The sequence below is a fragment of the Etheostoma cragini genome, chromosome 4, assembly GCF_013103735.1.
Source record: "Etheostoma cragini isolate CJK2018 chromosome 4, CSU_Ecrag_1.0, whole genome shotgun sequence".
Classification (NCBI taxonomy): Eukaryota; Metazoa; Chordata; class Actinopteri; order Perciformes; family Percidae; genus Etheostoma; species Etheostoma cragini.
The window spans coordinates 30,231,774-30,247,226 of NC_048410.1; the positions used below are offsets into that span (position 1 = coordinate 30,231,774).

A 15,453-nucleotide genomic window follows, 5' to 3' on the forward strand; every position below is an offset into this window, starting at 1 on the left:
CCCCCCCCCCCCCCCCCCGGCTAGTGCACGCTACAGGCGAGGAGTAGTTCATCTCCAACAAGCCCAGTACCTTTCAGTCAATAAGCCAAAGAAATGTGTTGCCAGACATAGCTTTATAACAGCCCTGACCTTTGACCTCCCTTTGGACAGAAAATACACGTACAGCATCAAAGTGGTCGGTTAATAAGAATAAAAACTGGTTACTTTATCTAACATTTCACTCTTACCGCTCCCTCTCTCTGCAGGACATGTCAGTCATGGAGGGAGAGTTAGAAATCCTCCTTGGAGAGCTAAACATCAAAATGAAAGGTACACACACACAAACACACACACACACACACACACACACACAGACACACACACACACACACACACAGAGTTACCAGTGACACGTTGTCTTCCAAGCATGTCACATGTTTTCCGTTGCAGGTCTGATTGGCTTTGCCCGACTCTGCCCTGGAGATCAATACGAGGTGAGGTCTCTATTTAAAGAAATACATCACTTTGTTTGGTTTATGCAGAGAGAAAGTAGGACTGATATATTAATCAGGATTTTATCGAAATCGCAAAATTGACAAGTGCAATATCCAAATAGCGGAGGGGGGTGCAATATTTGTGAATATGTGTCAAACCTTTCTCAATGACGTATAATTTGTTTTTAAGATCATTTTTCCCTTTATTAGATAGTGACAGCGGATAGACAGGAAAGGCGGGAGAAATGGGGGGGGGACACGCAGCAAAGGGCCGCGGGTCAGACTTCAGACTACAGACTAAAGGAAACAAATCTTTGTCTGCTACAGATCCTCGCAAAAATCCACACTATAATCATTTTAGGTGTAATGTTTTTAATGGAAATCAGAAAAATGAGCATTCCCTCCGATATCTCAAATCAAATTGCAATATCAGTCAAAATATCGATATTTCCTCACATCGTGCGGCCCTAGTGTAACCAAGCCCCCCCCCCCAGAGAGAGCGAGGCTGTAGTGACGCTGTGTCTGATGATGTCACAGGTGGTGGTGCGTCTGGGCCGCCAGCGATGGAGGCTCAGAGGGAGGATCCAATCAGACGACACGCAGTCCTGGGACCAGGAGGACATGGTCTTCCTCCCGCACATACACCACAACTTTGAGATCAAGGTTACACACACACACACACACACACACACACACACACACACACACACAGAGGTGATTACATTTGTACATGTCTAAATAATACTAACTTTATTTGCAAAGCATTTTTCAAAATACTACCATAACCCACATTGTGCTGTGCAGTAGAAGACACAAATGAAAACAAGATCCATAATAAAATGAAATGAAATTTACTTAAACAATAAATAATGCAACAATAATAGCAATAAATACTGCAAAAGAGAAGAGATCTACAGAAGAGATTTAAAAAGTACTTGCTAATGCACATGGAGGAAATGTTTTCTGTTTGTTGTAAAAGATAGAATACCCATAATTCCTTTCTTCTGTGCAGTGATGAAATGCTACTATGTTTATTTACTCACGTACTGTGTTTTTTCCAGTCAGGGAAAAATACTCATTACTCTTACTATACTACAACTGTAGTATAGTAAGAGTACGATTTTACTAGCTACAACTAATGCAGTCTAATTGAGCAATACTGCAATATTGTGGTATAAATTGTGGTAAAGGATTTAAATATAATTTAATACCTCTTCCATCTTTGACTTTGGGATTATGGGTATGACGGCTTTTAGGGTCACTAAATAAGTATTTTTGCAGTATTAGAAACAATTTCCCTTTTATGCCATGTGTGCATTATGTTTGCTTGTTGTCCAAGATATCGTGTTCATGCATGCAGGTATCTCACCTGTACCTCTAATCTCTTCTCTCAGGTGACGGAGGCCAAGGGTTTGGGTTGGCTGCTGGTCGGCATGGTGACGTGTGCCAGCGCAGATTTCTTTGTGGTGAGGCCGCAGCTGATGTTGGTGGACATCACGGAGCTGGGGACCATCAAACTGCAGCTGGAAGTCACCTGGAAGTACGAACACACACACGCACGCACGCGCACACACACACACACACACACACACACACACACACACACACACACACACACACACACACACACGCACACACACACACACACACACACACACACGCGCACAGCTTATGGATTCACTGTGCCTTCCACATAAAAACGTGATGATACATGAATATGTGAATTTTAATAGCCATTCTGTAGGGCACCATAAAAAGGTATGTGTGTAGGTTTTAGACAACCCTACAGGTTATAGTTGGCCATCTTTAACATGTAATTTAATTTAACAAACTATTTGTAGTAGGGGGTCCCTGCTCCATCTCTCTTTCAGTTAAGAGGTCCTCGGTTTAAAACACGTTGAAGACCCCTGGTCTAGAAGGAGATGAGAGCATTTCTTGATGTAAGAAATACAGATAAGGCGGTGGCAAAGAACGCCATGACGTCACCATCAACCCCCGCCGGGGACAGGGGTTGATGGGAAGGTGAAGTGGAGAGGAGTGAAATCAGTGATGTTCCCAAAAGGGAAAGTAGAATAATTGGACGGTCTGTAGGGAAAAGGTGTGGACAGCTGTGCAAGGAAATCAAATCTGTGGCGTAAAGTACGAGAGCGTCTTCTCTAAGTCTGACCCCTCGTTCTGTGATGATGTCATTAAGGGATGAGTCACATGACTGACAAGTTCAGCTGGTCCACCAACCGTCAGATACTTTCCTCTCATGCAAGGAAAAGGGAGAACCAAGAGGCGACAAAGTGAAGGATTACTGCTGGGAGAAAGATGGAGTCGGACCATGGGACTGAACTCCGTTGTTTCATCCCTCTCTCTGTGACTTCCCCACACGTTCACAGCAGAGCTGGTTGAGTCACATCATGTTCTCTTAAGTTACCATCCGACGCTAGCAGTAGGCCAACAAAGTGTTTCTGTTAACTGTTAATTTATTTGAAATCCTCACACGTTTTGGCTTCAGAGAAAAATTGAATAAATGGATAAAACTATTTCACACAGAACCATATGCTGACATCATGACTAACTGTAATATATCCAAAACTATTAAGATACAAAGAAGATGTAGACAAGGGTGTCCCCTCCCCCTGCTGTTCATTACTGGTAATAGTGGTAAGAACACACCCAAATCCAACCAGCATGTCCATAGGACAACAAGACCATTGTCTGCCCCTATTTGCAGATGACGTAATAATATTTCATAAAAAGATGGAAAAATCCATTCCTGAACTATTAGAACTTCTTAAAGTGTATTTTGAAAAATATCAGCAGACAGATTAAACAAATCAAATCAATATTGTTTTTAAATCAATTGGAAAGTAAAAGTCCTCTTAAAATAGCCACCCATTTTAAAGTGGTGGACTGCTTTATGTGTCGAGGCATTCATATTGTCCCACAACTTAAATACATTGTGACCAATAATTATGAACCATTACTAGAAGAAATTTCAAAGCTAGTGGAAAGGTGGACACCCATACCTACGTCAATAACAGGGAAAATAAATGTCCTCAAGCTGAACATACCACCCAAACTATTGCATTTGTTTCCAAATCTTCCACTTCCTCCAAGTAACCTGTTGACTTGACTTAAAAGATTGTTTGTTAGATTTTTGTGGAATAAGAGACGTCCTCGGACACGGCGGTCACTATTGTACTTACCTTATGACCGAGGGGGACTCACGTGTGCCAACCCTCTCTGGTACTGGTGGGCAGCTCAATTAAGAACACTGAAAGAGTTCCTCCCTGGAAGGAAGTGGAGGAACTCCAGCTACGTCTGTATGCTCACATGTATGCTCAAGACATGTAACTGCATTTCCTTGTATTTCTCTGTTCTGTTGTGAAAATGATAATGTTAGGTAAGACATCAAGTGAGAAGTAGGATTGTTCTCTCACAGTCGAGTCTACCTCTGCTGGACATTACATAGAATGCAGGTTTTTGGAACTTGTTCAGACCCCCGTGGGATCATGACATCCCTGAACACGGACTCTTCTCCGGTCCTGGACCTTGATTGTGGCTTTTTGGTGGGGCACTCAAATTAGTGACTACGTTGTGGCGACTTCCTCTCCCTCTTCTTTTCTTTTACTGTTACTTTACCACATGTTCACAGCAGCAAACCAAGGCCAAGCAACAAACAGCGTGTTGTAAACAACAGTAAATGGTGTGTTTTGTTATTATTATTATAGAGTCACATTTTGCCTTCCTGCAGAATCTGCTGTTGTTGTTTTCTTCTTCTTTTCCCTGTCTCCTCGCCTCTAACCTGAGCCAGCTGTCCCTGTGCAGCTCATGTAATACAGAGTGTACGTCATACGCACACGCACGTGCACACACCCACACAAAGATACACACACACACACACACACACGCACATGCACACACACACACACACACACACACAAACACGCACACACGCACACACACTCCACTGTGCCCTTGCACCATGACAGATCCCATTTCAGGGTTTAGAGAAGCCAGGTGGAGGACATTTCATGGATTCTCTCTTAGAGAGATGGAGAATCACACAAACAGACACGCACAAGGCTGGAAAAATCATCCTCACAAAACACTGCTGTGACACACACACATACACACACACACACATACGTCAAGCCCCTAAATGAGTCATAGTGGAGTGATTGCAATCAGTGTTTCTGCTACACATAAAACCCTTCCAACCAACACGACCAAACGTAATACAAATGTTAATACAAAGCAGCCAAAGAAGATGGAAATGTGTTGGTTCAAATCGCAGACTGATGAGAGAAGCTGACATCTAAAAGGCTTCTCTGCAGAGCCCCAGGTGTGTCGCAGGATGTTGTGCTCTGACAACTGTCTAGTGAACACTCCCAAAGGATCAAAATGACAATTTACAGACACTACTGGAGGAAAACCTGATGGGAAATGAGTCAGTGTAAATAAAAAGGAATAAAAAAAGAAATGCAGTGAGCTCAGGGGCACTGCCATCCATGAAAGCACATAAGCGATGCATTTAAAGGGACTGTGACCGAAACGTTTAACACATTTTCCGTTTTTTTTTACATAAACTTAACGCACACACCATACTGTGAGAGGTACCACAAAGTAAAGAAAGGTAGAGGAAAAGACCATGATGTTTATCACGTCTGGAAACGCATCAAACTTTAGAAAAGTCTGGAAACTCGGAGACATATCAAAGAGCAGTTACATTTGTTGGGTTATTGTGAAATGGATGAAATGCTGTGATATTCAGCATACGAGTGTGTAATGTACATTTACATATTCTGTGTGTGTGTGTGTGTGTGTGTTTGCACCTGCAGTCCGTTTGACAGCGCGGAGAAGATGAGGCCGCTGTCTGTCAGCAGGCAGTCGGTGTCCAGCAGGAAGAGCTCAGTTTACAGCTGGACGGCACCGAGCACCCCCTCCTTCACAGAGAAGTACTTCATAGTGAGTACACAGACCTGTCTTCATGCCTGACATCAGTTACTACCACAACATGCCATGCTCCAAATGAACTTCTACCTCCTTTCTTTTTTTGTGTTGGCTAATTTGAAGTTAAAAGTTCACCATTTTTATCACGTTACCTGTTCCTTAGTCTCACATTACCAAACCTATCTCCACAGTAAGTCCACACAGCAGTCCGGGATGGAAGAAACACATGCTCTGGTTTAACGGCATTTCTTTAAACCATTAACAATAGTCTGCCTTGGTGTCACTGCAAAACAGAGAAAGAAAGAACTTATAGAATATGTCAGTAGTCCTTAGTCAAGCGTAAAGTGTCTCTAAAGTTTAAAGTGTGATGTTTACGTGGACATGCTCCTCCTGTCCTCTGCAGTCGATGATGCGTGAGCTGCAGGATCCAGAGGGCTCGCTCCCGTCGCTGGTGTCTAAAAGTCGACACAACCGAGGAGGCGTGTCTCTGCTCAGCTACCTGTACAACCCGTCCCACACCGCCATCACCTCCAACCACAGTCCACTAAGCCCCTACAGGTGTGTAGCATTCAAAGATAACGCTAGTGTTATTGTGTGCTGTGGATTTCAATCACAAGGAGGCAATAGACAGAGCCCACAGAGACTATTCTTGTTAGTACTGAATTAATTGTTGTTTTTATGGGATTTGACCGTAATAATATTTAGATTATGACTAAATAATGACCTTATCCTTTAAAGCAGTACTTCCTAAACAGTTTGTCTTGTTACCCAATAAAATGAGTTTAATATGGCCAGTAATCATATTTTATTCTTTAGAGGCCTGAAGAGATGGAAATATCCAGTGTTTAAAAAGACAAAAAAAAGAAAGCTTGTTCTCCCCCATCCCTTTAATTATCTTAGGACCCCATGGAGGGTCCCGATCCTCCACTATTGCTTTAAAAGATCAAAAATAACTAAAAAACTGTCGTATAAAAAGGATTCAAACACACATTAATTAGAAAGATGTTACCATAGATGTATTTGTTTTTTTTAATTCACATGAAAATGTTTTCCTGCACAGTCTGACACGAACTCACAGCTACCCCTCCTGCCACAGTCCGGGCACCAGTCTGGGAGGAAGCCAGTCTCAGCTGTCCCTCGGGGAGGAAGGGTCCCCGGAGATCTCTACAGAGGAGAGAGAGAGGAGGAAGACGATGGATGACAAGGACGGAGAGGAGGAGTGGGGAAGTGGGTTAGGCCCTCGCTCTACACCAGCAGAGAGGAAACCGAGTTCCCTGCTGGCGCTACAGAGGTGGGGAGGAGCTCCAGAGCAGATGTTTTGTTGCAGGCCTGCACATCTGTGTGTGTAGATTCCTTGTGGCCCTGATCATCATGGCTACATCTTCTAACAATAAGAATACTTTATAATGATACTGCAAATGAATAAAGATGATCTTTCTTCAACGTTCAGCACTCCAGACATCCTGAGAAAGAACCCGGCTGGTGAAGCTGACCCTGGAACACAGAGTGCAGCGCTCGGACCGGACGCCGGCGCCGTGCAGGTAAAGACACACCTGCACAAACATTTAGCTGAAATCAAAGCTGCATTAAAACCCTGCTGCAAATAAAAAAAGGTGTAGAAAATTAGCAGTTATCTGTCCAATTAAAGATTCACTGACAACAGAGGTCAACAAACCAGCTGCACCACTGATTTCTATGTTCTATGTTCCACTCTCGGGTGGGCGTTTGGTTTTAGTTTTTAGTACCATTATTTTGTTGGTCTAACCATATCCGATGGTCCTGCATTTTTAGGTTATTTCTACTATGTGGATTCCATTTAAACTTCTAAATTTTCCCATGTTTGTTCCAGGACTCCCCAGAATGTCAGTCCTATTCTGCCCCAGCCTCGCCCGCACCCCCTACTCAGCCCGCAGATGCAACCCCTTCCTCACCTTCCGCTGCTGCTCCGACCCCAGGGAGGTCTGGGGTGGGCAGTGCCCAGCGCAGGGCCCAGGCCCTCAAGCTGGGAGCCCTGATTGCAGAGCTGGAGAAGACCTTACAGAACCAGAGCTGCTCTGAGAAGGAGCTGAGAGCACTGGAGCACCAAATTCTGCACCTGGCCACCATACTGAAGGTATCCGTGTGCATTCCTACACATATACAAACAAACTGTGTGCGATCCTTTTGCCATTTATCTCTATGTGTACATGTGTTCACTCACAGAACGACCTTTCCCTGCTGAGAAGCTCATCATCAGAGGAGACTCTGGCCGTAGAGGAAGTCCTGGGCAGCTTTGACTTCCTTTCTCACGACTTCATAGCAGATGATGACACTTCCTGTTTGGGCAGCGTGAGACTCAAAGACAGTGGGTGAGTTAGACCAAAGAAAAGAATCTATACTAGGGCTGGGCCATATGGAAAAAAATCAAACATCATGGTATTCTTGACCAGTTCCCTTGACATGGATTTGATAGGGTTGAGTATTGGTGCTTTAACAAAATATTTTCCCAATGAGATTTCCAATGTGTGAACATCAGTGATGTGGATATACTGTATATCTAGTCTCACACTGTATGTTGATATTATATATATATTATGTATTGCCCAGCCCTAATCACTACACAGTGATTTAACGTGAAACTCACCTCTCGTTTTTGTCTTCATCCATCAGCATCAGTTCTTTTCAGCAGAGCACTCTAAAGAGTCTCGGCCTACTCTCCCAGAACAGCCAATCAACTTCCGAGGAAGAGTTGGTCATAACCCCTATGACTTCTGGGAATTGGGGTGTTGACCAGGCTCTCGAGACTCACCTGGATATATGTTGTATCCTGCTCCAGGTACAGTATGTTTATACGAGCCATGTCCACATTAATCTTGCTTCTCCTCGGTTCTTGTTGAACCAACAAACACGTGTTTCCTCAGATGATGAGAAGGACCGACTTCAGCCCATCGAGGAGGGACCTGCTGGAGGAAATGGCTCTCCAAGCTGAAGTCCTTGACAGAATCAGCTGTCTGCTGCTGGAAAGGAACGACAGCATATCTGCTAGAGACAGTTAGTGGAAGATCTGTCTGTCTTTAAGAGAATGACTCTGTGTACAATTAACACATAATTAAGCACGAAGTCGTTTACAACAGCTTATAGAGCTCAGCAGCGACCGCCCACTTTTTGAACGGGATTTTCCCCGTCAGGAAATGTTAAGCCTGGATGGAACCAAGCCAACCAGCTACCACATGAATCTTTACCATAAACATTTGGCATAAAAGAACCGTTTTAAAAATGAAAAAAGGCAAAAGCATACGCACAGAAACGATCATAGAGTTCAATGGCAGCAGCTCACTAGCTGCAAACACTTCCATGGTAACAGCGAGCTCCACCAATCAGAACCATTGCTGTAACACTTATTAGTATGGGTTGTGTGGTATTTCTCCATGAGATTGTGAATAAAACACGTTTTTCTTGAAGCGAGGTTGATTTCATATGGACTTGTGGCTTCTACAGGGGTGGAAACCTTTGTTTCACAATCTCATAATGAGTCTACCTTGGGTGGTTTGGGCATTATGGCTAATAATCAAAATCCTTCTGGTTAAAAAATGAATGGGATTTTAACACTGTTGAGCTCTATTTGGGCAAAACCCCAACCCAAATCTTTGATGTACAGTTCATGTTCTGGTTCTCATGCATGGGTAAATGAAGGTCAACATAATATTTTCATTCTCCTCTTCGTCCTCTCGTCACCTTCAGTCCTCCCTAAGACCCAGAGAACGAGGGATCTTCTGTTGTTCTGGGAGGAGTGTGTGAACGACAGCAGTTCTCCTTTCTGCTGCCTCTCCGACAGTTTCTCCAGGACGTTAAAGAAACGTTACACCCACAAGGTGAAGGCCAAGCAGCCCGGCCAGTCCGAAAAAGGTACTGTACCATATACACCCTTCATACCAGCTTCCCGACACACACTCGCGATAAGCTTGGCTGTAGAGTTTCCTACTGTTTTAAGAGTCAGTACCAGATGTTGGCTCCTGCCACTGACTAAACGCTGCACTAACTCCTCAGTCACTACCAGTGTTCTGAATGCTGACTGCGCTGAAACACTCCCTCTCCCTCCTCTGCAGTGTTTTCTCAGCTCCTGCAGCAGGTCCAGACAGCCTGTCGGATGGTGCCCAGCCTCCGGCCCGTCTGTAGCCCAGAGAGAGTCACCCTCTTCCAGCTGTCAGTGTATTTGAATCGCTGGAGCATCCCGGAGCTGGGAGAACACATCTCACGGCTTTCCAAAGAAGGTATATCTGTTGTTTCTACACATAGATGTGAAGAAACTGTTTTAAACCGTCATACAGTTCTTGATTTCATTGGGACTATTTCTTTGGTAGAAAAAAACTCCCTATATACAGAAGAAAACTGTTTGTAGTGAGGTCTGTGGCTTCACAAACTGAAGGTCAATGACCTCTAATGTTCTGGGGTGGAGCCGGGTATCTCAGAGACACATTTCTCAAAACCTTAACGAATGAAAACAAGACAACAGACATGACCAAACAATCGCAAGGCTTGGCCCAAAAACCTGGCTTAAGGTTACATAATATGTTTTTGTAATTTGGTTAAACTGAACCTTTACAGTAACTCATTTCTGGTCTGCATTTTCATTTGTCTTTTTGTTGGGAAGCTTTTTACACTTCATAATAACAGGCGCTCCCTTGTATGAGTATCTAGTTTTACTGAGTGGTTACAAAATGTTCAGGTTACCAAAACAAAGGACAGGTCTAGCATCAACTCACTATCAACACTGCATAGATATATATTATGAACTGTATTATGGAGACTTTGTCCGGTGCAGCAGTACCCTTACTTTACTCTCTAATTGTGTTTTAAGCCTCTAAAAACTAGCCCTCAAACCAAAACATTCTACTTAACATTAAATAGGGATGTTCCAAGGTTGGAAATCTAGTTCTTCAAGTGAATTGTAGCACACCACAGTCAACTTTAATCACATAAAATAATAATGCAATTTCCCACAAAATGGTGGCTAGTGAAAATGCTGTGTGGCTAACTTTGGAAACAAAATAATAGTGAGTCAAAAGTCCACCCTGAATGTATTTAATGAAATGCATACAAAAACACATGTCAAGTTATATATTACTAAGACACATAAATATAAATATATCCAAGACTCATGAAATGCTCATGTCATGCAACTGCTGTCTGTGTGTGTGTGTGTGTGTCCTGCTGGTATCTGTTGTGTATTCAAAGAATGGTGGTATGCCTTTATAGTTCTACTAGAAAGCTTGAGAACGTTCCAGAAATTCACGCTGGCTCAAGGCATCTGGACCATCTGTTAACATCACTGCCAGCAAAACAGTCACACCAAACAAACTGGCCGTGTGTGTGTGTGTGTGTGTGTGTGTGTGCGCCCACTCTTCTTAAAGGATCAATAATGTTTCAATCACATCATCTTTCATCAGACATGAACACACAAAAACACTTCCTTCCTCTCTTCCTCTCTTTCCTCCACCTCCAGTATCTGTCATTACCATGCTGTCTACATATCAACATGTACTGTATGTCTGCTGTTCATTAAACTGCTATATTTGGTTTGCACAGCACAATACATGTAAAACTGCTAAAAAAGGGTGTTTTTGTGCTTAATCCAATTTGGAACAACGTGTGAAATGAATCTTGGCATTTGTTATAAGTCACCTGACCCCAAGCAGGGGGAGTTCACAGCCCTGGTAAGATAAAGAAGGCCAGACAGATCAGATCCCATTTAATTTGCTTTTCTGGGGTGTAAAAAAATGTCATGATGATTAAGTCCTAGTACTTAAAAAAAGTATAAAAGCTGTTAATGTAGAATTCTTTCTTGGTAAAATAAGTGTGAGTGTGTAGGAATATTAAGTCAGAGGAACAGTTTCTCCTTACTATTTAAGTTATTGCATTTGTCTCTGTGAGGGTTTTTAGTTGTTAAATAAAATGAGAATGTTCTGACGTGTTTGATTTGATATAAGACGGATATTCGTAAACGTACTTAGAAAAGGTGGCAAAAATAAAAAGATACCATGCAATTCCTAACCCTTGACTTGTTTCCAACATTAAGAAGGAACTCTGAATCTCAGCGGTTGAGCACATTTGAGCTACAGAGCTCAAAACAAAATGGAAATTATAAACTGGGCAAAATTCATCTGGCAAAAAAAGATTGCATGACTTTATTGAAAGCTCCAGTCCAGCTGTTATACAGACTTTGTGATTTGTTACTCATTCATTCTGGTCACTAATGTGTTTCAGAGTACATCCTGTCAGCCCTGAGGAGCCCCAAAAGGAGGCGGGCTTTAAATAAATTGAGGGGGCAGTGCTTGGTGGAGCTCCTCCCGCTGAGATGCACGCTGCAGACTCTCGCCGCCCTGCAGCTCGACTCCAACCACAAAGTCTGCAAAGCTGCTGCCAGCTGTCTCTGCAGAGCTGCAGGCTGCAAGGCTTTCAGGAGCAAGGTACATTCCCTGCCAGCGTGTTGGCATGGAGCGGGATTCATGGCTCCACTCAGAGCTGGGAACTTTATGGTGGCGCTAGAGGGAAAAGTCAGAGAATCACCAGAGTCATTAGGAGTTTCCTCTGGGGACAATGAATGTCTGTTCCGAATTCATTAGCAACAGCTGTTGAGACGGAACCGAAGTGGACCGATAGGGTCCAAAATTAACACTCGCCAGTTGCCAAATGCGGATAAATCTTCCGATTGGCGAGTTACTTTCAGAGCGCTATAGGCCACATGGCGAGTAAATGTTTGTACCCAAATAGTTCTGTAACAGCTCCACTGACTAAATGAGAGGGGACATTCTAGCTCATACACATCAGCATGTTAGCTCCAAGCACTGCTGGGCCTCAGGACAGCCTAAAGCTTAGACCGGGCCCAAAAACATCCGGCCCGACTCTGCCCAAGCACGTGCACGTTGTGTCCGAGCCCGGCCCGACCCGACACGTTAACTGTAATTATGAGCCTGAGTCCAATTTAAACCTGATAATTTGATACGTGGACCGTTATAACGGACCTTGTCAACTACAATTCTGAGTTGTTAGAACTACAGAAATCTTTTTAGAATTAGGTTAATGAATAATGCAACAAGGACGAAGCCTGTTAACTGAGTTGTTTGGTTATTCAGAATGGAATGGACTGCAAATGGATCCAAATGAAGAACATAAAAACAATATTCAAATACTGGCGCGGCCTGAGGATAGTGGCGGGAAATATCGTCTGTAGACGCTTGGTTTTGTAATGTCTAAGAAAATAACAACTTCCCTCTCTTGGTTCCCCTTGTGACAAGAAATGCAAAGAGATAACTACTCCAATAAATCAAATCATTTCTAACTTATTTCCCTCTGTGTTAATCTTGTCCTCCAGTCGGTAGTCTACTACACAGAGAGTTTAAAAAGCACTGATGTTCACATCCAACGAGGCTCTTGTCTGGCTCTTAAGTGCCTCAAGGTGAGCAACACAAATGACACAAACTCTAAGCAAAAAAAGCCAAATTCACTGAAATATGTGTGTGTGTGTGTGTGTGTGTGCGTGTTTGCCAGGCGACAGAGAGTGTGGACCACATAGCAGATTTGTGGAGATCAGCAGATGAAGATCTTTGCAGCGCAGCCAGAGAAACTGTCCTCTCTTTTGGTACAAACATGAATTATGTTTCCTGTCAGTAGTTGATTCATTTGTATTTTTATTTGATGATATTTTTTATTTTACTTTCTATCTGTCCATATGCAGGTAAAAAAGGGTACCTGGCCTTCCAGAGGATGGACCAGCTGTACGCCGAGATGCAGGAGGAGGCCTACCAGAACCAAGAGACTGAGATTACCTTTCTATAGGAAACAAGTTTTCTTATGAGATCTGACATAAAACGTCTTAATGATCCTGACTGTCAGGGTGAGAGACTACATTTAAACAAAATTAATGAGCCCACCCTGAGGGGGGGTGCCAGGATGAGGAACCTTCCTCTGTGGTACCTTCATGACCAACACCAAAGGCAAGTGGAGTGCTGAGGGAGATCTGAAGATGATGGCTAGTTTTCTCTGGATGGATCACTCACTCACTGAAGGTTTTGCTCCAGTTTGCTTCATCCTGTGACCAGATAAGTGACTTCACTGGACACATGCATTTATTTAGTTGAAATGTGCAGTTTTGTATGAAGAAGGCATTTTGTTCCTGCTGAGGTGCCTCCTGTGTAGATGTAACATCATCCCTGCTTTTCCTGTGTTGGGACATACTTTAAATAATCTCTACATGGTTGTTTTATTAGAAAATCAAGGAGAAATGTATTATTATTTCATATAATGTCACAAGTGTGTGATTTAATGAGCAACTTAAATCCATGAGGGCCCAAACAAATCCCTGAAGGCGGCCCTGAACAGGGCCTGTCTTGCGTGTGAGAGCCAGCTTTTAAAAGAGGAACAAAAGTTACAAATCTACCTGTGTAGTGATTGCCTTTTTTTTTTTTTTTTTTACTAAATTGTACTTACTTTCTTACTTTTCTCAGCGCTTGCATGCTTAGTAGGAGGAACATGAAATAGCTGCGGAAATCTTTTTACAAGCAGGAGTGTGTGCCATTCAGGGACGCCAGAGGATTATAGTACAAACGGCACTGGGAGGCAGCCAAACAGCATCTCTCTGCTCTACTAAATCTGTTCTAGAGTGGCAAAATTGACTTCATTCATCAGAGAGTTTCCTGCTTTGCAGAGGATCTGAGTGCAGCCGCTGGATGTCACGGCTGATGTGTTGTCGTTTGAGATACATGTGTGCAGTGATTTATCCTGGAGAAGGCGACAATCCTGAGACTACGCAGCCAGGCACTGTGGCCCAACACCGTAGACAGCATGCCCAGTCTTATAACTGCTTGATTAAGAATAGTGAAACTTTTTAGTCAGGATCCAAAACATGCTTGGCTGAGGCATGATCCATAAAGATTAATTGCATAAATTGTAGAACGTCGTGGGTTGTGAACAAGGAACATACCATTTCCAGACTGATCTCATGAAATGGCGTATTTGTATGCCATTATTGGCGTGTTATCAAGACGCATACTCGCTTTTCAGCGTGTATCTTAACGCCGTTTGGCCTCCATTAACACACATTAACGTGCAATTGCGTGTGAAGTAGCGAGTAGTATGAATGGACGAACGTCTGCGAAGGATGTTGGGTGGGGGGTGATGGATGGAGAAAACACAGGACAGGATTATTCTTTTCATAAACCCAACCCAGTCGTCCTCAACCGTCGTTATTTTGGTGAACCCTACCCGTTGCTGTTTTCCTAAACAACAACCGTCACTTTCTGCAGATAGCTCAGCATGTGTACAGATAACGCTTGGCTTCAGAAAGTCATGATGTCATGTTGCAATTTGTATCATATTGTATGTTTATTGTAAAGCACTGTGATTGTTTTATCTGTGAAAAGCGCTTTATAAATACATTTTACTTACTTACCCAAAGGAAAATCTGCAGATTCATTTTTTAGTTACAGTTTAACATGATCCTGAATGAAAATTCCTTTCACACCCGCCTCGTTTAGTTCGCTTGGATGGCGCTAGAGTTCGTAAGAACGTCATCCCATCCCGAACAGCACACACATAACGCAGACGTACTCTCAGTGAGCAGAGCAGACGCAGTGGCCAATCATGTCTGGTTATTTAAATGAAATGAGCTGGTTTGACCGTGGAGATGCAAGAAATCTGCTCTAGTCACCACAGCACCTTACTCCCGTGCTTGTTTCCTTGTTCCCGCCACAGACACATCTGATTCAAATAGTTCATGTAATTGCGTGATTCGTAATGAGGCATTTTAGTAGACTTGGATTTTTCAGGTTTGACACCAAACCAAAGGGACGTTTATGATCTCATCAACCAACTACAGGTGTAAAAACGCCCTGACTGTTAATCGTTATCAATAAATCTTTTTTCAAAAACAAAAACCCAAAACCTCAAAAAGCCCAAAAAGGTCCCAGGAATGAGGAAACCAAAAACCAGGAACACTGACACAGACAAGACTCAGGAGGAAGGGACACGTGGAACACACCATCTGGAACGCACCAACTCC

At 43.2% G+C, this 15,453-nt stretch overlaps 1 protein-coding gene across 1 annotated transcript in view; it reads left to right on the plus strand.

Annotated features, from left to right (window-relative positions):
- The window catches only part of ripor3 (RIPOR family member 3), a 43,500-nt gene extending 29,949 nt beyond the window's left edge, over positions 1 to 13,551 (plus strand). The window contains exons 8-25 of the mRNA XM_034869765.1: positions 246 to 309; positions 430 to 473; positions 1,011 to 1,136; positions 1,868 to 2,013; positions 5,306 to 5,432; positions 5,821 to 5,975; positions 6,478 to 6,708; positions 6,868 to 6,958; positions 7,267 to 7,530; positions 7,620 to 7,765; positions 8,067 to 8,232; positions 8,318 to 8,447; positions 9,138 to 9,302; positions 9,503 to 9,667; positions 11,661 to 11,863; positions 12,769 to 12,852; positions 12,945 to 13,035; positions 13,132 to 13,551. Coding sequence (XP_034725656.1) covers positions 246 to 309; positions 430 to 473; positions 1,011 to 1,136; positions 1,868 to 2,013; positions 5,306 to 5,432; positions 5,821 to 5,975; positions 6,478 to 6,708; positions 6,868 to 6,958; positions 7,267 to 7,530; positions 7,620 to 7,765; positions 8,067 to 8,232; positions 8,318 to 8,447; positions 9,138 to 9,302; positions 9,503 to 9,667; positions 11,661 to 11,863; positions 12,769 to 12,852; positions 12,945 to 13,035; positions 13,132 to 13,232 — 2,499 coding nt within the window. The 3' untranslated portion in view covers positions 13,233 to 13,551. The remainder of the gene's footprint in view (positions 1 to 245; positions 310 to 429; positions 474 to 1,010; positions 1,137 to 1,867; positions 2,014 to 5,305; positions 5,433 to 5,820; positions 5,976 to 6,477; positions 6,709 to 6,867; positions 6,959 to 7,266; positions 7,531 to 7,619; positions 7,766 to 8,066; positions 8,233 to 8,317; positions 8,448 to 9,137; positions 9,303 to 9,502; positions 9,668 to 11,660; positions 11,864 to 12,768; positions 12,853 to 12,944; positions 13,036 to 13,131) is intronic.
- The last annotated feature ends 1,902 nt before the right edge of the window (positions 13,552 to 15,453 follow it).